The sequence below is a fragment of the Rattus rattus genome, chromosome 11, assembly GCF_011064425.1.
Source record: "Rattus rattus isolate New Zealand chromosome 11, Rrattus_CSIRO_v1, whole genome shotgun sequence".
Taxonomy (NCBI): Eukaryota; Metazoa; Chordata; class Mammalia; order Rodentia; family Muridae; genus Rattus; species Rattus rattus.
Window position 1 is genome coordinate 16,680,210 of NC_046164.1, and position 17,041 is coordinate 16,697,250.

Consider the following 17,041-nt stretch of genomic DNA (forward strand, 5'->3'; position numbering starts at 1 on the left):
AGTTTCTCTTGCTGTTGATTTGCAATTATTCTACTGTGGTCAGACAAAATATAAGAAATTATTTAAATTTTTATACATTTGTTCCATTGGCTGTTGACAATGTATATTCAGCAGTGTTTGCATGGCAGACACTTTGATGGTATTTAACTCATATGATTCTTTGTTCATATTTTGTTAGAAGGACATATTTATTGGTGAGAGTGAAATACTGAAATCACACACATAATTTTTGGGGGGTTAATCTGTTTCTTTGTATCCAGTAATGTTTTATGAAACTGGGTGCACTAATGTTCAATGTTTAATATTTATGCTTAGAATCATATCTTCTTGATATATTGCTTCCTTAATTGGTAAGAAGTGCCTTTTTATCTCTTATGATTTGGGCTAGACATCTGTTGTGTCTAATTTTAGAATGGCAATGACTTTTTGCTTTTTAGCTCCATTTGCTTAGAATACCATTCCCTGTCCTTTCTCCCCAAGCTGTACGGGTCTTTGATGGTATAGTGCATTTCTTAAAAGCACCAATGGATGCTGTTTCCCTTTTCTTTCCTTCCATATTACGACCACTACTAGCACTACTATTACTGTTATGATGATGAGGTCTGCTTTTCAAGATAGCGTCATCCCATGTAGCTCCACCTGTTCTGAAACTCACTAGCAGACCAGACTGGCCTTGAACTTATAGAGACCCACCTGCCTCAGCCTCCCAAGTGCTGGGGTTAAAGGCACATGCCACTACACCCATCTCTGAATGAATCCTTTTTTAAAGATCTAGTCTATTTGTCTTTTAATTAGGAAATCAATACCATTAATATTTCATTATTGAAAGATAAGCATTGATTCCTTTCATTTTGCTGATTTGTGGTGTTTAGAGATTGTCTAATCCTCATTTACTTAACGGTTCCTGTGTGGTTTTTCTTCCTATAACCTTATATGTGTGTATTTCTAGAGAATCCCCTTAAGTATCTTACAAAGTGCTTAGTGGCATGGATTTTTTTTAGATTGTTTTCATTGTAAAAAGTCTTAATCAATTATGACAGACAGTTTTTCTGGATATAGTCATCTGTACTGGCAGTCAGTAACTTTAAGAGAGTGAAATGATTCATTTCATGCCCTCTCGCTTAAACTTCTATTGAGAAATCTGCTATTATTCTGATAGGCTTATTTTTATTTCTTTGTTTTTTATAGTTAATGGTTTATATATAATATGGCACAGGGAGTCAAAGCACAACCTCAATAAGAAAATACAGTAATAATCACTTAAATAACAATCTCCTTAACTCCAATCCTTTTAGGAAATAGAAAAACGCTAATAGTCCTGTGTGTATTAAGATAAAAGCTACCACAGTATGAATAGCAGAGAAAAATGATTACACAAAGAACTAGGGGAGGTAAAGTAAACAAAAACAGGTAACAGACCAGATCTGACCTGAAGATTCCCTTGCTAAGAACTAGCTTTCAAGTTACCAGAAAGTCCCATGCAAACTCCCACAGGAAGGAGGCAACCAACGACATTACCCAGCTGTGACACTTATGAACCACAACAATGACCAGTATGGCGTGCTAACCCTAGGGGTGCAGCAGTGGCCTCACACTTGTTGGCAGGTCTCACATCTCTAGATGGTTGTTCACCAGAAGAGAAAACATGCTGTTACAGGAAACCTAACCAACAACCCAGGGCTATGAAGTCATGAATCTTAGAGGAGAACCTACAACTGCCACTTTCCTAAACTAACATAACCCTGATATCATTCAAAACATTTGTCAACCCTTATGCCCACAGATCAGTGTAGTCCTCACTCCTCATCGAGGAAACTTCTCTTGGCAACAGACTGAGACATTACAGAAAAGTACAACTAATCATGAGTCTCACAGAAAGCTGTGGAGCAGGGAAGAGGAACACTGAGAGCACAAAGGATCAGGGAGTTTGTTGTGAGACAGACTGTGTTTCCTAGGAAGGTCAGACCAATGACTGCAGAAACATGAGCTAAACAAGGATGACAACAGACATGCTAGCAGGGATTTGGGGTAAAGAAGCCCAAGAGGTCTCAATCCTAGACAAAGAACTAAGGCAACTAAGGAGTGCTGAGGATGGGATACAGTTTTTCCAGGCAAGAGCACACAAACTGGTTATTCAATACTAAATGGTCAGCTCCGAAAACACATACAAGTACATAATCAGACTCAACAGGTCACATATGTATTTAAGAATATATAACAACACTTAATGAAAATAGAGGCTGTGCTTTTAAAAGAGAATAAGGAGGTGTCCAAGTTAGGATTTTACTGCTGTGAACAGACACCATGACCAAGGCAACTCTTATAAAGACAATATTTAATTGGGGCTGGCTTACAGGTTCAGGGGTTCAGCCCATTATCATCAAGGACGGAACATGGCAGCATCTAGGTAGGCATGGTGCAGAAGGATCGGAGAGTTCTGTATCTTCTTCTGCAGGCTCCTAACAGAATACTCACTTCCAGACAGCTAGGACTAGGGTATTATTAAAGCCCACACCCACAGTGACACACCTACTCAAGCAAGGCCACACATCCTAACCGTGCCATTCCCTGGCCCAAGCATATACAAACCATAGAAAGGGTATATGGGAAGATTTAGAGGGAGGAAAGGAAAGGGAAATGACATTATTATAATCTCAAAAAATAAGAGAAAAAAATTTAAAAAGAAATACAATCAGAAACGTAACCTCCTAGCTCTCAGGAGGTTAAGGCATAGAAACTCCCCAAACCAAGGGTTTGGCCTGCTAAAGTAAGGGTTTTGGTTTTTTTTCCTTTGTTTTCAAGTTGTTTTTCTCAGGTATGTTAACAGCAGTAGGAAGCTAACACATGTGAGAATATACAGTATACATACTTAGTTTCTGCCCCTGGTTTGTCACTTTACTATTAATCTACTCATCCTCTAATTTATGAAAAGGGTCATTTTGGAGTGAAGCCAAAAATATATCATTTAGAACCAAACATGTTAGAATATGCCTTTAAGGCCAGTAATGAGGTGAAGGCCAGAGGATTTCTGTACTTTTGAGCTCAAGCTGGACTATATAGTGAGTTCCATTTTACCTAGGTCTGCATAATGAGACCCTGTCTCAAAATAAAACCACCGGTATATATGTGTATAATATCTGTATAAGTGTATATGTGTGTGTGTGTGTATGTATGTATGTATGTATGTATGTATGTATGTGATGTATAGGTATATGTATGTATGTATACACACACACTTAGGGCTAACTAGAAGTGGGTTTAGCATTGTTTGTTTTAGATTTCAGCTTTAACTTTCAGTATGGCTAAGTATTAGTAGACATAACCCACCTAAACAAAAACTGAGATTCCTCAGAAATTTTAAGTATTAAAAGTTACTGATAAGAAAAGCTTGAAAATCTTTGCTATACCAATAACTGTTGTTAAAATAACTGTCATATTACAAAACATTTAATGAGTTAGCTTTAGTTATTCACTATCCATGCCTTCACAGTAAATTTTAAGCTCCCGAAGGGGAAGGGCGAGAACCTCTAGCTCCAGTGAGTGGAACCCAGGTCTGAGGCGCCACATAAACCTTCGCTGTCACTGTCCCCGCCTCCACCTGTTCTTTCTTTTCAGTGTACACCTGATGTTAGATTCGATGGCTGAGTACTCCTGAACTTCTCAGTTACCTGGTTTTGAGTGCGGATGTGCCCTCTCTGTCCTCGGCAGCAGTATGCAGCTTTGTGTCACCAGGACCACTCTTTGTCGGTGGACTCTCATCCCCCATGTGATTTTTATATTTTTGAGAAGAACCGTACACTAGCTTGCCAGCTATATGTGACATGTCATTGTTACTTGATCCTCCTAAATTTAGGTAATCCTGTTCATGTATGTTATAGGGAAAATGGAATTTCTGTGTTGGTGAAATACAATTTGTGTCTTCATTAATGATCTTCAAGTTTGATGTTAATATATTGGGCATCTTTCTTTTTCCTAGGGGAAAAGAAATATACTAATTATTAATTATTATGCATTCTTCATGGAAACAAAATTTCTAAATAATGATAAATTTCAATTACAAGTTTCTAAAGAGGGCCAGTGACATGGTTTAGTGGGTAAAAATATTTGTTGTCAAGCCTGAAGACCTGAGTTCTAGTCCCAGGAACTACATGGTAAAGAAGAGAACTGATTCCTACAAGTTACTCTCTGACCACACAGGCATACTAAGTAAGTGTAATGAAACTAAAATAAGCAAACACATATAAAGTATAAGTCATAATATTAAAGTTTTGACTATTACAAGAACCACACAGTGAGCATGCTTGTCTTGGGAGAATGTCTCTAGTATGGGGAATGATGCAGGCCCTCCTGTATGCTAAGCACATGCTCTGCTACCTCACTAGCCTGACAGTGCTTAGCGTAATCCCAAACTATACATAATCTCTGACTCTCGGTGGTCTCACTAAGTACACTTCAGAGACCTTTACCTTTGTAAAGAGCAGGCACACATGAGGTAGTGATTATGCACCAGGTAAATGTGCATGTTTGTAGAGAAGGTGAATGTTTTAGATATTGAGATTTGATGGGCATGTGCAAATCTTTGACTTTTACTCTATTAAAAAGGAATTAATAGTTTAATATGTTGGATTTTTTTTATGCTGACACAAACTGCATGAGTTTGGCTTCACAAGAAACATGACAATTTACCTAATAGCTTATAATTTTCAATTTCTTCCTCTAACTCTTGAATATCTGGAATTTCTGAGATCAGTGGAGCTGGAGGGAGAAACCAATCCTGTGATTTTTCCTCAACTGGAAAGCTATATAAAACACAAAATGTGGGTATACATTATAAGGAAGGGGTATCACAAACCATTTATTTATTAAACACTACTGAAACAAACTCTTACAAACATCCCATAGATAAACTTTCTGTGGTGGTTTTGCTTTGTCTGTGTCAGTGCTCTCAATGTGTCCCCATGTGTCACAGGACAGATGACACTGCTGTGGAGGGACACTACCTAAACAACGGCTACAACTCCTCTTCATCCTCTTCTCAAACTGGAGATTTAAAATGCTATATAAAACAGATTACTTGTGACATACCTCACTTATAACCATTAACATGGAAATGTCAGTACTATTATGTTCCAGATTATTCCTTTAACTATTAAAATTCATGCTATAAGAGAAATATTTTTGGTCTAGAACTATCCATAAATCAAAGAAAATCCAGGACAATTACAGAATTGACTGGCAATTTCTTAAAGGCTTCAATAACTTGTTACCCCAAGTTGATACCTTTTCCTTCCTTGTCCTTTAGCTGTGACCCTGTTAAAGGATACTGCTTAAAGGTTTTTGTTCCAATCAAAGTGTCTTTTCTTTTACAACTACAACAAAAGATGTAGGTGACAGGAAATGTAACTGAGAAGAAAGAGCACCATAAAACATTACTGCCTAGTCCCAGTGTTGGTGATGCTGCCATCGCTGCCTGTCTCCTCCTCCTCCTCCTCCTCCTCCTCCTCCTCCTCCTCCTCCTCCTCCTCCTCCTCCTCCTCCTCCTCCTCCTCCCTCCCTTCCTCCTCCTCCTCCTCCTCCTCCTCCTCCTCCCTCCTCCCTCCTCTCCCCTCTTCTTTTTAGGAGGTTAGGTTTTCTGAGGTGGCAATGCTACTTTTCTACCTCTCATAACCTAGCACGTCCCTACTCTGCCCACATTTCCCATAAGAAGCTAGGGCACATTATCTATGTCTGACAAACTGCCTAACAATAGGCAGAACACTTGAAAGTAAGGATGAGATCAAAGGCTCTCAGGAATAGAGGCCAGAATGAGTCATAAGATTGAGTACATAGTCCTACTTGTAGGTACAGGATCAACTTCTGAGGAGCCCATACACACGTTTCCAAAGGTCCTCTCCTACTAAAGTCCCTCAGGCACACTGAATTCCCTAAGTCATGGCCTGAAACAAGATACATGAAGTGTTACTAAGGAATAAAGTTCATTAGGGATTTAGTGCATAGGGTTTTGATTGAAGCCTAATCACATAAGTACCACTAACTGACACATGAATTCCAGATTTCCAGAAGAGAAGAAGGTTTTCAGTCTAAGTCATATTACTGTGCATAAACACTTTATGCACAGTGAGCCACTATTATAGTCAATGGTGCAGAACTTCATGAAGGCTAAGTTCTTAGACTCACTCTGGCAAATCCTGCAGGTAGACCTTTGTAAGCATAGTGCCCCTATGTTAACTCTTTTTACACAGGAACTATTTCAGAAAAATCTAAGAAGTTAATGAGTTACAGGCAGACATCTAGCTCTACTACTCAGTCTCCTCACAAAATTAAATTACCCTTATGATTTTTTTCCTAGAGGCACCGTCTCCTAATCAGCAAAACCTAAACAACAGTACACTATTTCTACTTACTACAAACAGAAACACATCGGTCTTCCCAATTCTTCCTTATAATAATTATTATAACAACAGTACACTATTCCCACTTACTACATACAGAAACACATCGGCCTTCCCAATCCTCCCTTATAATAATTCTTAATCACTTCTTTACATTTCTACTGTTACTGTTCTAACCAAAGCTTCTTTTCAGTCAATCTAGGTCCCAGCCCAAGACATGATGTTGCCCTCACTCAAGGTGGGTCTTCGTACCTCAACTAAGTCTTATGAAAATTCCGTGAAGGCATCCTCACAGATCAATCTAATCCTTTCTCAGACTATTCAAAACTGTGTCAAGTTGACAACACTAATCAGTCCAATGTGCACAGAGGCCCACATGTTAAAGGCTTGCTTTGGGTGGGAGAATGTGAAACTTCCATAGGTAAGAGTCCACAGGTGTAAGTTAGCTCACTCAGGTGTGGATCTGAAGAAATACTAAGATGCTGGCCTCTTCCTCTGTCACAAGGTGAAGTTTACTCTATCATCCCACCAGGACATATTATCTTTCCACAAGTCCTAAAGCAGTAGATCAATAGACCACAGCTTCCAGCTGCGGGCCAAATCTCTCTCTCAGTTTTACAAATCATTGCCTGAGGTGTTTTCCAACACTGATGGATGTAAATAGAGGATACATTCTGTGCCTCTTCTTTCTGTTCAAAGATATTTCCTTTGGTTTGCTTGGAACTTTGTCCTGCCTCGCTCCCTGTCCACACAGGGAGGCTCTACTATTCATTCATCAATCAATTCATACTCTTTATTGATACCATACACCAGGTGCTGTTTCAGGCTATAGGCTTTACATTCATTCATCACCCAGAACGAATCCTACACTTTCTAAGATATTTTCACAGGTTATCAAAGGTTGTCTTCTTTCTTTGTACAGACTCCATAATATTTCTCATGGCTTTTGTCACAGATATGCATATGTAGACAGATAATAGATAAAAACAAGGAGAGAAACAGAAATAGATAAACCTGATAATACATCTTGAGTGCAAACACCTATAGGCTTCATTTCTGCTGAAATCGGCAGGACGGAGCACAATGCTTCACATACTTAAATATGTGCTTTAAGAAATGCTATGTAATTTAATTCTTTAGTTTTTAAATTTAAACACACCCAATATTCTTTTTTTTTTTTTTTTCTGGAGCTGAGGACCGAACTCAGGGCCTTGTGCTTGCTAGGCAAGCGCTCTACCACTGAGCTAAATCCCCAACCCCCACACCCAATATTCTTATTCAAACATTTAACATACAAAACGATCTACCCACAATTAACTTTTCTGATTATATCTCACTGTTACTGCTTTATAAATCTAATAGTCCAGGAAATCTCTATATACTGTCCCCTACAAGTACTCCGCCTGCCTATCTCCATGCTTTCTAGTTTTCTGTAATATCTGGCATCAACACTTACTCTCTTACTGCTGAGAGAAGAGTAGAATCCCTGAAAGCATCCTAAAACTCTACCTTAATGTGAGAAGCCTGGTGATCACCCACGTCTGACAGTTCACTGCATAGATATATGACTGCCGCCATTTCCCTTGAACATGTTTTGACTTTGTATCCTTAGAAGGATGAATATAAGCGTTTGCCTCAGCCATTCCCTCCTGTTGCCCTGCTGAATACACTCTTTCACTCTCATGGTGTCCCAGTCTGACTAGTGAATTACTCATATTATTAACCGGTGGCTTTTTCTTACGTGTGTATTCAATCTCAACCATAGCTTAAATAGTTTAAGTAAGTGGGCTTTTCAGTCTTTTCCTAACCTTTTCAGTACCCAAACAATATTTAATATTGGAGTAAGTAAAAACAAGTTTCAACAAGACAGAATAATACAAACACACACACACACACACACACACACAGAGAGAGAGAGAGAGAGAGAGAGAGAGAGAGAGAGAGAGAGAATATTTACAAGAGAGCAATCCACACATAAGAAATGTCTGACTGATTGGCACTTCCGGCTGTGGCCTTTAGCATCAGCCTTTATTCCTACCTCTGCTTCCCGCCTGCACCGAGTGTGTCACACCCAGCCTCCAGCACTCTGTTGGCCCATTCTGTCTCCCTTCGCATCCTGAGCTATTTGGTCATTACTTCTAGTCCTTATCTTGGCCTTAATCTGACAAATCAGGTAGGAAATCTGTTTTCAAACTATAACATTTTAAATTATAAACTTTAGTTACTCCATTATATCTGAATTCTGTTTTCTAAACATAAAACTGAGATATCAATTAGCTCACTTCTTATTTAGTGATCAGAGTGAAAAATTGAAAGTCCCTAAAATTATAAAACTGAAAATGATACATGAGATAAGCTTTCTTTAAGGCACACTTACTTACCTTTCAGTTTCACCTGGGCTACTGAAAAACAAAGAATCCATGGATAAAATGCAATCGTTTGATTCCAGCATTGCTGAAAAACAGACTTTGTCTGAAATCTGTAAGATATAAAACAGGTGGTTTATGTTCATTTATAGGAATCTAAAACAATTTCTGGACAAATCTATCAGAATCATTAATTTCCTAGAATGCTTTCTTAAATATAATCACCGACAATTCTCTGAACTGTCTTCTGTAAATTCCTAAACGCCTTAACAAGGGAGCACACTATGCTCTGTTCATTCATGCATTTTCCCACGTGTCCTTCTTACAACTGCGCCGATGCTTAGAATGTACTTCCCTTCCGCACCTAGCATATTCTACTACATCCTTCAGTGTGTGTCACCATATTAAAGGCATACCTTGCTCCTTTTTCATCAATTATCCAACCCCACTACACATTACAACTATTACCTTATTTTTCTAAATTCTGAAACATAATGAGTGTTCTGTAGGTCAATGAGATCAGATGGACAAATCATCACTTCCATTTCTTATACGACGGATGACACTGGAAATTTGTCCCCAGGACAGAAATTTAAAATTTTAAAACTACAAGAGCACCATCTCATGGCAAAGAGCCCATTACCAAGGTAAACTGTGCCCCCAGCGTTAGAGACTTCTCTAATAAAGACCAAAACCACATGCAGGAGTGAGCTGGGTAGGAAGGATACTTCAAGTGCACCTCTTGGTAAACTGCACAGGAGGATAAGTCCTGTCTGGACTTTGGGATGCTTCTTATGAACCAGGATATTGCAGGTTCCTCATTGTTTTAGTTAGTTGGGCCACCATTCCCGTATTTATTTATTTTCTCTTCTCATTTTCTTTCTTCCTTCCTTTCTAATTTCCCCATCCCCCGATCCACAAGCACCTCTCTATCCCTCCTCCCCTTTGCCTCTATGAGTGTGCTCCCCCACCACCCACCCACTCCCACCTCACCCCTCTAGCCTCCCCAGGACCAAGTGCCTCCCCTCATACTGATGCCAAGCAAGGTGACCCTCTGCTACTTATGTATCAGGGCCTTGGATCAGCCCACCTATGCTCTTTGGTTGGTGGCTTAGTCCCTGGGGCTCTGAGGGGGTCTGGTTAGTTGATACTGTTGTTGTTCTTAATTTCTTAACCACTCAGTCACCAACAAAAAGAAACAGCAAAATTTAAAGCAAGTGAATAGTCTATAAATGTCTAAAACAATTTGACTACATGATAAACAAAAGCCAAGAAAAACAGAGAAGGTAAGCAGGAATCATTCAGGAATACACGAGCAGAACTTTACATCTATTTATTCAAACAATTTCAGGATTTGAAAAGTTATCTGAAACATGCTAATCAACATTGTGTTTATTGTCCAAGAAGTTGCAAAATGTTTTCTGTCTAGATTGGGAACATTTTAATCAACAAAAGGTTAATGAAGTAAAAGTCATCAAACCATGTTTTTATAGCTCTGCTGCCTCAGAATATAAGTGAATCTTAACACTAACATGTATGATCTAATTCTTCTTTCTAAAAGAAAAGTAGAAAAAAGGCATGAAACAACAAATTAAAAAGTTTAAATGTTACACCGCACAAAAAAGACCTCCTATACACACAGTAACAAGAATATTTTTTTTTTCTGTTTCTTGTACAAAGGTTGGTGGAATTTTAGTTCAGAATAAAACCATCAGATATTTTAATTCTGATGTACTCCAATGGGGGAAAAAAAAAACTTTATCTAAAAGTGTGCATCTCCTAGCCTTGTATTCTTTTCTTTACAACACTTCTCTGTAATTGTTACTGTGTGTTTAGTCATTTATCTTTCTCCCTGGAAAGCAAAAAAGATTATTTTTTTCCTTCTTAATGTGTTTCAAAAACCTGGGACAGTTCCTGGCATAGAGAAGATGATGAATAAAAATTCACTATGCATGAATGCACTAGCAATCAAGGTATAAAATAATTCTAAATTAAGACAATTTGAGTCAACTGATTTCCTCGGGTTGTTAAGTTTAAATTTTTGATTTTTTTTTTCTAGCTGAAGATTCATGTAGTCAGTCATGCCATGAAGACTCTAAAAGATGGTGAGTTTGGAACTTTCATGATGTAAATAAAGCACTTAAAAAAATAGTCCCTAAAATAAACCTTGTTACATTTTAATGTAAGGTAATACATTTTTAAAGTTTTAGGTTTAGATATTCTAAATTTGTCACAAAGTTCTTGTTTCAGAGCGTCCTGTGTTTCTGCATTGGGATGGTAGAAGCAGGAGAATCAATTTAAGGCCAGTCTCAGCTGAGGTCAGGTTGGGCTACAACCACAAAAAAACATGTTTCACTGTGTAATACAGAAATACAGTGCAAAATTCAATAAAGAATATCACCTCAAGTACTTTTTGGAGTCCACAGTGAAACCTGTTTTGTGAGTACAGTTTGTTGCTTGTAAAAGTAATACACGCCTTTCTGTAATTCTGACCGTATTTAGTACCGCATTCTCTGTGATTTTTACTCGTTGTATGAAAGTATGGGATTGCGGGTTCCTTATAATTTTTCTACATGTGAAAACATACTTAGTCAGACACCAGTGGCTTCCAACAGTAATCCCAACACTTGAGAGGTGGAAGACGGAAGCCAGGCAGGGATAGCCTGGTCTACAGAGCCGGACCCTGTTGCAAACAAACAATGAATAGTTATTTCAGAAGCGCAGACGTTCACGCATAACTGACTACACAGAAACCTTTCCTCCGTGAAGACCCTGCGGGACCACGCACCCAAAGGAGCGCGAGGGAAGGACAGAGGCCAGGAGAACAGGCCGCACGGCGTGCACGCCCTGAGGTGAGGGTCGGACAGGCCGCGCTCCCGGACAGAGGCGCCGCGCACGCGCACCCTCACCACCGCAGCCCCCTCCCCCCAACACCAGCTCCGCTAGCCTCAGGCCAAGCAATCTGACAGGAATGCGTGGAGCCGCTCGCCGCTCGCCCGCCCGCAGGGGGCGCCGGAGGCCCAGCTGCCCCGCCCGGTGGTCGGTCCACGCGACCCCTCCCTCCAACATGTCCCTCCCCCGACGCGCCCCCTCCACTCACGTGCCCCTCTTCCCACGCGCCCCTCCCCCGGCACCCCTCCCTCACGCGTCCCCCCCATGTGCCCACTCCCCACTCACCTCACGCTTCCCTCACCTCACGCGCGCCACTCCCCCCCACCTCACGCCTTCCTCGCCTCACGCGCCCCCTCCCCCCACCTCACACCTCCCTTCGCGCACGCGCCCTCCTCCTCCCCCCGGCCCCGCCAATGCCCACCGAGCCCCCGACGCGCCCACGCGAGGGACGCGCGTCTGGCCCAGGCCGCATCCACCTGGCCCGGGTCGCCGAGTCGAGCGCCGATTTCCCGGCCCTTCGAACGCCCCCCAAGCCTGACTTAGTCAAATGCCTAGGAATGGATCGGCAGCCCCCAGTCCCCTTCCCTGGCCAACAGTTTCCTTCAAAGATGTGTGGTTGGTTTTGAACAGCGCCTCACTAATCATTAAATAAATATCTTACCCTTGGCGGTCAGGGGTGCCTGGGAGCTCCTCTACTGCCCGGAATTAGCTAGGCTGCAGCCCTGGGGCCTCCATTTTCTTATTACCTCCATTTACTTATTGTCTTACTTAAAATGGCACCCATTAGGTCACTGGTAAGCGACACGACTGAGTTTAAGCATTTTATCCAGAGGTAGGTCAGGAAATACATCTGCCATAAATACTTGATATCGAATATCACGATATTTCCAGAGAGTGCCCGTGCCTGGCCCCCAGCTCTTCTACCTACACTCTATTTCCCTTAAGCAGACACTGACATTGTGTTCGGTTGTCTAACGGTACAATTAGAAGTGCATGTTTAAAAACTTTATAAAGATCTGTATTTGAAACAATCTATTGTTATTTAGCGTAGATATAAAAAGAAGTATACAAAGTGCTTTTTTTTTTCTATTGACTTTACTCTCAACTGGCAGCTTTGGCCGCCATAACAAGTCATCCACACGGATAGCATAAAACAGAGCAGCCTCCGAGCAGTTAATGTTTTATTTCCCACAACTGAGCATCCAATCCACCATAGGCTCTGAATTTTCCCTTCCACGGAGATTGCCTGGCTTCTTGGCCTCTGACAGAGCTAAGCTCTGGGTGGTGCTGGGAAGTCTAGTCCCAGAGGTAGGAATTGTGATGCCAATGTGCTCACCTCTGTACACTGAGCAGGCACAGAGCTAAATAACCCCTTCAAGCCACAAAACTAGTATTTGAGCCTCACTTGTACACAGTTCATCTCTGGTGAATTTTACTTCCTAAATAAGAAGAGTCCTCAGAACTTTCTTACCTATTTTCACTTCTGGGTTCTGCAATAGAGTAAAGTCCTCAGCCAAGTAAATAATTTAAACTCTTTTATTATACTGCGAGTTCTATAATAGTTAACTTCCTTAAGATTTAAAAAATCAGAACCTGGAGAGATGGCTCAGTAGTTAGGAGCACTGGCTGCTCTTCCAGAGAGCTCATGCAATGGCTCACAACTGTCTGTGACTCCACTTCAGAGAATCCGGTGCCCTCTTCTGGTCTTTTCACATGATGCACGGACATATGTGTAGGCAGAGAGCCCATGACATAAAATAATAAAATGAGAGAGTGGGCCTGGGCAGAGCCAGAGGATTCGTCTGCTCCTACTCCTCCTGCTGCTTCCCGTGAGCAAAACTCGGCAGGTAATGCCGTCCATTTTGGGTGAGTCATGCTATAAGGACTGGTGACAAACCACCTCGGGGAAATAAGAAAGCCAGGGAGCTTAAGGCTTAAAGCATGTTTAAGAAGGCAGGCTGGGGGGAGGAAACCCAGCAGTATATAACGCAGAGAAGGAAGGGCTCAGGAAATAGCTGGCTCCTTTCAAATCTTTAAGGGACTCTTGAGCAGTGTAAATTACTCTTTGGCTGTGCTCTCCAGAGTCAGGGTCAAAACCTCTGCTGAATAAGCAGAGACTACAGCCAGGAAAAGTAATGAACAAGGCTTTCCTAATTGTTTTTAATCATAAAATTTATGGATAAGTAATTTACATACCCCAAACTGTATCCAATTAAAATATACAACTCAATGAGTTATATATACACATATACATATATATACACATATGTGTATATATTCAAGAAGTTATCACTTTAATAGAAAACAGCACAGAATATTTCCAGGACACCCCAGCCCCCAAATCCCCCCCCACTCCCCCCCCAACCCCACCCACTCCACCAGCCCTCACCACACCACCCTGAGATCTGACTTTCCTTTAGTCAATTGCCTGGTCTGCCCTCGACTCCAGGTAAAGGCTGATCTGCTCTTTAGCTGTAAGAACACTTACAACGATGGAATCTGTGTCTTAGGTCTGGTCTCTTTCACTCAGCCTTGTGATTCTCAGCCTACTGCCGATGGATCCGGATATAAAGCTCCCAGTTAATGCTCCAACACCATGCCTTTCTGCCTACAGGCCACCGTGCTCTCTGACGAAATGATAGTGGACTAGCCCTCTGAAGCAATAAGCATGCTCCCAAATAGATGCTTTCTTTTATAAGAGTTGCCTTGGTTGGGGTTGGGGATTTAGTCAGTGGTAGAGCGCTTGCCTAACAAGCGCAAAGGCCCTGGGGTTCGGTCCCCAGCTCCGAAAAAAAAAAAAAAAAAAAAAAAAAAGTTGCCTTGGTTGTGGTGTCTCTTTACAGCAACGGAACGGTGACTAAGACAAACTGAAAACACTTCTTAGTGTCAGGATTTCTCCTCTTGCCCCTTCTAATGGTTGAAATGGCATCTTTTTATGTCTCAGGCAATTAATGAAATTAAAGATCATTAACTAGACATACCCTTATGAACATCTAGTGAGCTGTGACCTTGTTGGGTCTTCTCCATCAGTCAGTCAGTCCTTTGATACAGGATTATGGTAGAGAATATTTTCACCTACACTGTGGCTTCTTCCTTTTCCTTTTTAAAGCAGAAAATATTTTACTTGGGGCAAGTTCAGTCCATGATTGTTTAAATTTGTGATATGTGTTTTTTTTTTCCCAGTCACAGGTTGGCAAAGATGTTTTCTACATTATTTTCTGGCAGGTTTATATGTTCAAGTTTATTTTTCGTTCTTGCACACGTTTGAGTTAATTTTATGCTTGTTGTGAAGTAAAAGTAGATTGTCTTTACTGTTGTTTTCATACAAATAGCCCACATTTCTAGAAGTGCTTATTTCCTTTCCAAGTGCTTATTTCCTTTCCCTGTCGAATTTCTGGAGAAACTTTGTTGAAAATAAATAGGCTATTAGTGGTTCAGTCTGGGGACCTAATTCTATTACTGTTATCTATACATTTATCTTACACCCAATGCAAAATACATCTTTGCAGTTAAAGTATTCTTATACTCAACTGATGACTAGTTCTGCTTTTTAACCTCTTGTGATCATCTTCATTTCTTTGTTGGAGTATTTAATCCATTTACATTTAATGTAACAATTGGTGTGGTTATGTCATGTCTACTGCTTTGTTAGTTTCTATATGCCATCTCAAATGTTTGTTTCTGTGTTTCTGTCAGAATAAGAAACCTTAGGCTTGGGGTTTTAATTAATAAATTAGCTCTTTAATGATTACTTTAGTAGTTGCTTTAGGTATTTTGATATGCCCTCCTAAATTTTACACGGTTTGTTTAGTATTAATATAGAAACTTGTAGCCCCTTAAACCCCTTTACCTCCACCATTCTTCACATTACAGTTGTTGTCTTGCTCCTCCCGTGTTTCCATTGTCAAGCGTGTGTAGCATGCATGTGTATGTGGATGCACATGCCCTGGAGTACAGTGCATGTGAAGGTCCGGGGTTGACTGTGGATCCCTCCTTGATCATCCTTCCACGGAGATGACTAGCTCGCTAGCCCTCTGACTTGGGCATTTCCGTCTCTGACTTCCAAGGCTTGAATAATAGAGGAGATACCCAGCATGTACGTGGGATCTGAAGGTTATATTCTCACACTGGTAGAGCAAGCATGGTGATTACTAAGCCATCTCCACAGCCCTAGGCAGGGCCTCACTATGTGTAGCCTTGGCTGGCCTGGCCTGGAGCTAGCTATGTAGACCAGGCTGTGCTCTAACTCATAGAGATCCACCTGCCTCCACCTCTCAAGTGCTTTAATTAAAGGCACGCAGCACCGTCCCCTTTTAAAATATATCTTAAAACCCCTTATGCAATGTTCTCGTTTTTGCTTGTCAAAAATTGTATGTGCTTTAGATAACTTAGTTTTCTAATTTTTCCCATATATTTAGCATTTCTCCCGTTCCTCATTTCTTCCCCCATAGTAAAGTTTCGAGCTGATATTCTTCAACTTGAAGATTCCTTTTATAGTTCTTGTACTGTGGGTAGGATAAGGAGAATTTTCCTTGGAGTTCTTCTTTTTGAACCATTGTTACTGTGTGGTTGTTGTTTTGTCTCTTGAGACAGCGTCTCTCTGTAGCTCTCCTTGAGTTCACTGTAATTCTGTCTCGGTGTCCAAGGTGTTTTCCCTGGATACAGAGTTCTCAGTTAGATTTTGTTTCTTTTTTTGGAGCTGGGGATGCTGATTAGCCTTATGTCAACTTGACACACGCTGGAGTCACCCGAGAGGAGGGAACCTCAACTGAGAAAACGCCTTCATAAGACTGGACTACAGGCAAGCTTATAAGGCATTTCCTTAATTACTGATCGATGTGGGAGGGTCGACATCCCTGGGCTGTGCTCCTGGGCTCTGTAAGAAAGCAGGCTGAACAAGCCAAGGGGTGTAAGCCAGTAAGCAGCACCTTCCATGGCCTCTGCTTCAGCTCCTGCGTCCAGGTTACTGCCTTGTCTGAGTTCCTGCTCTGACTCCCTTCAGTGATGGACTATGACAACCCCCTCCTCCCTAACTTGCCTTTGGCCATTGTGCTTTAACTCAGCGATAGTAACCTTAACTAAGACAATGTTATGACAAGAAGTCTTTGGCGTCTGAAACATTGTTGCTGTATCCTGAATGTGTCAGTTTTGTCTCAGGTAAGAACTGAGTCTGGGGTTTAGCCAGTTGTGACCTGCGTATGGGCACTGGGAATCAAGCCTGCATCCTCTGCAGGGTTGATAGAAGAGCAGCTAGTGCACTGAGCCATCTACCCAGCCCTCAAACACACCTAAGCAGTGTTCCTCAGAAATCTAGTGATGTGGATTTCTGTTTGTCAGGAAAGCCACTGCTTCCCTTGTGACCCCCCCAAAGTCAACTACGTCAGGCAAAGT

At 41.1% G+C, this 17,041-nt stretch overlaps 1 protein-coding gene across 1 annotated transcript in view; it reads right to left on the reverse strand.

The window, feature by feature from the left end:
* Hfm1 (helicase for meiosis 1) overlaps nt 1-9,183 on the reverse strand; it is an 81,995-nt gene extending 72,812 nt beyond the window's left edge. Inside the window, exons 1-3 of the mRNA XM_032916541.1 lie at nt 8,774-9,183; nt 4,687-4,799; nt 3,669-3,972 (exon numbers count right to left, since the gene is read on the reverse strand). Coding sequence (XP_032772432.1) covers nt 3,669-3,972; nt 4,687-4,799; nt 8,774-8,904 — 548 coding nt within the window. The 5' untranslated portion in view covers nt 8,905-9,183. The remainder of the gene's footprint in view (nt 1-3,668; nt 3,973-4,686; nt 4,800-8,773) is intronic.
* Between the last annotated feature and the right edge of the window lie 7,858 nt (nt 9,184-17,041).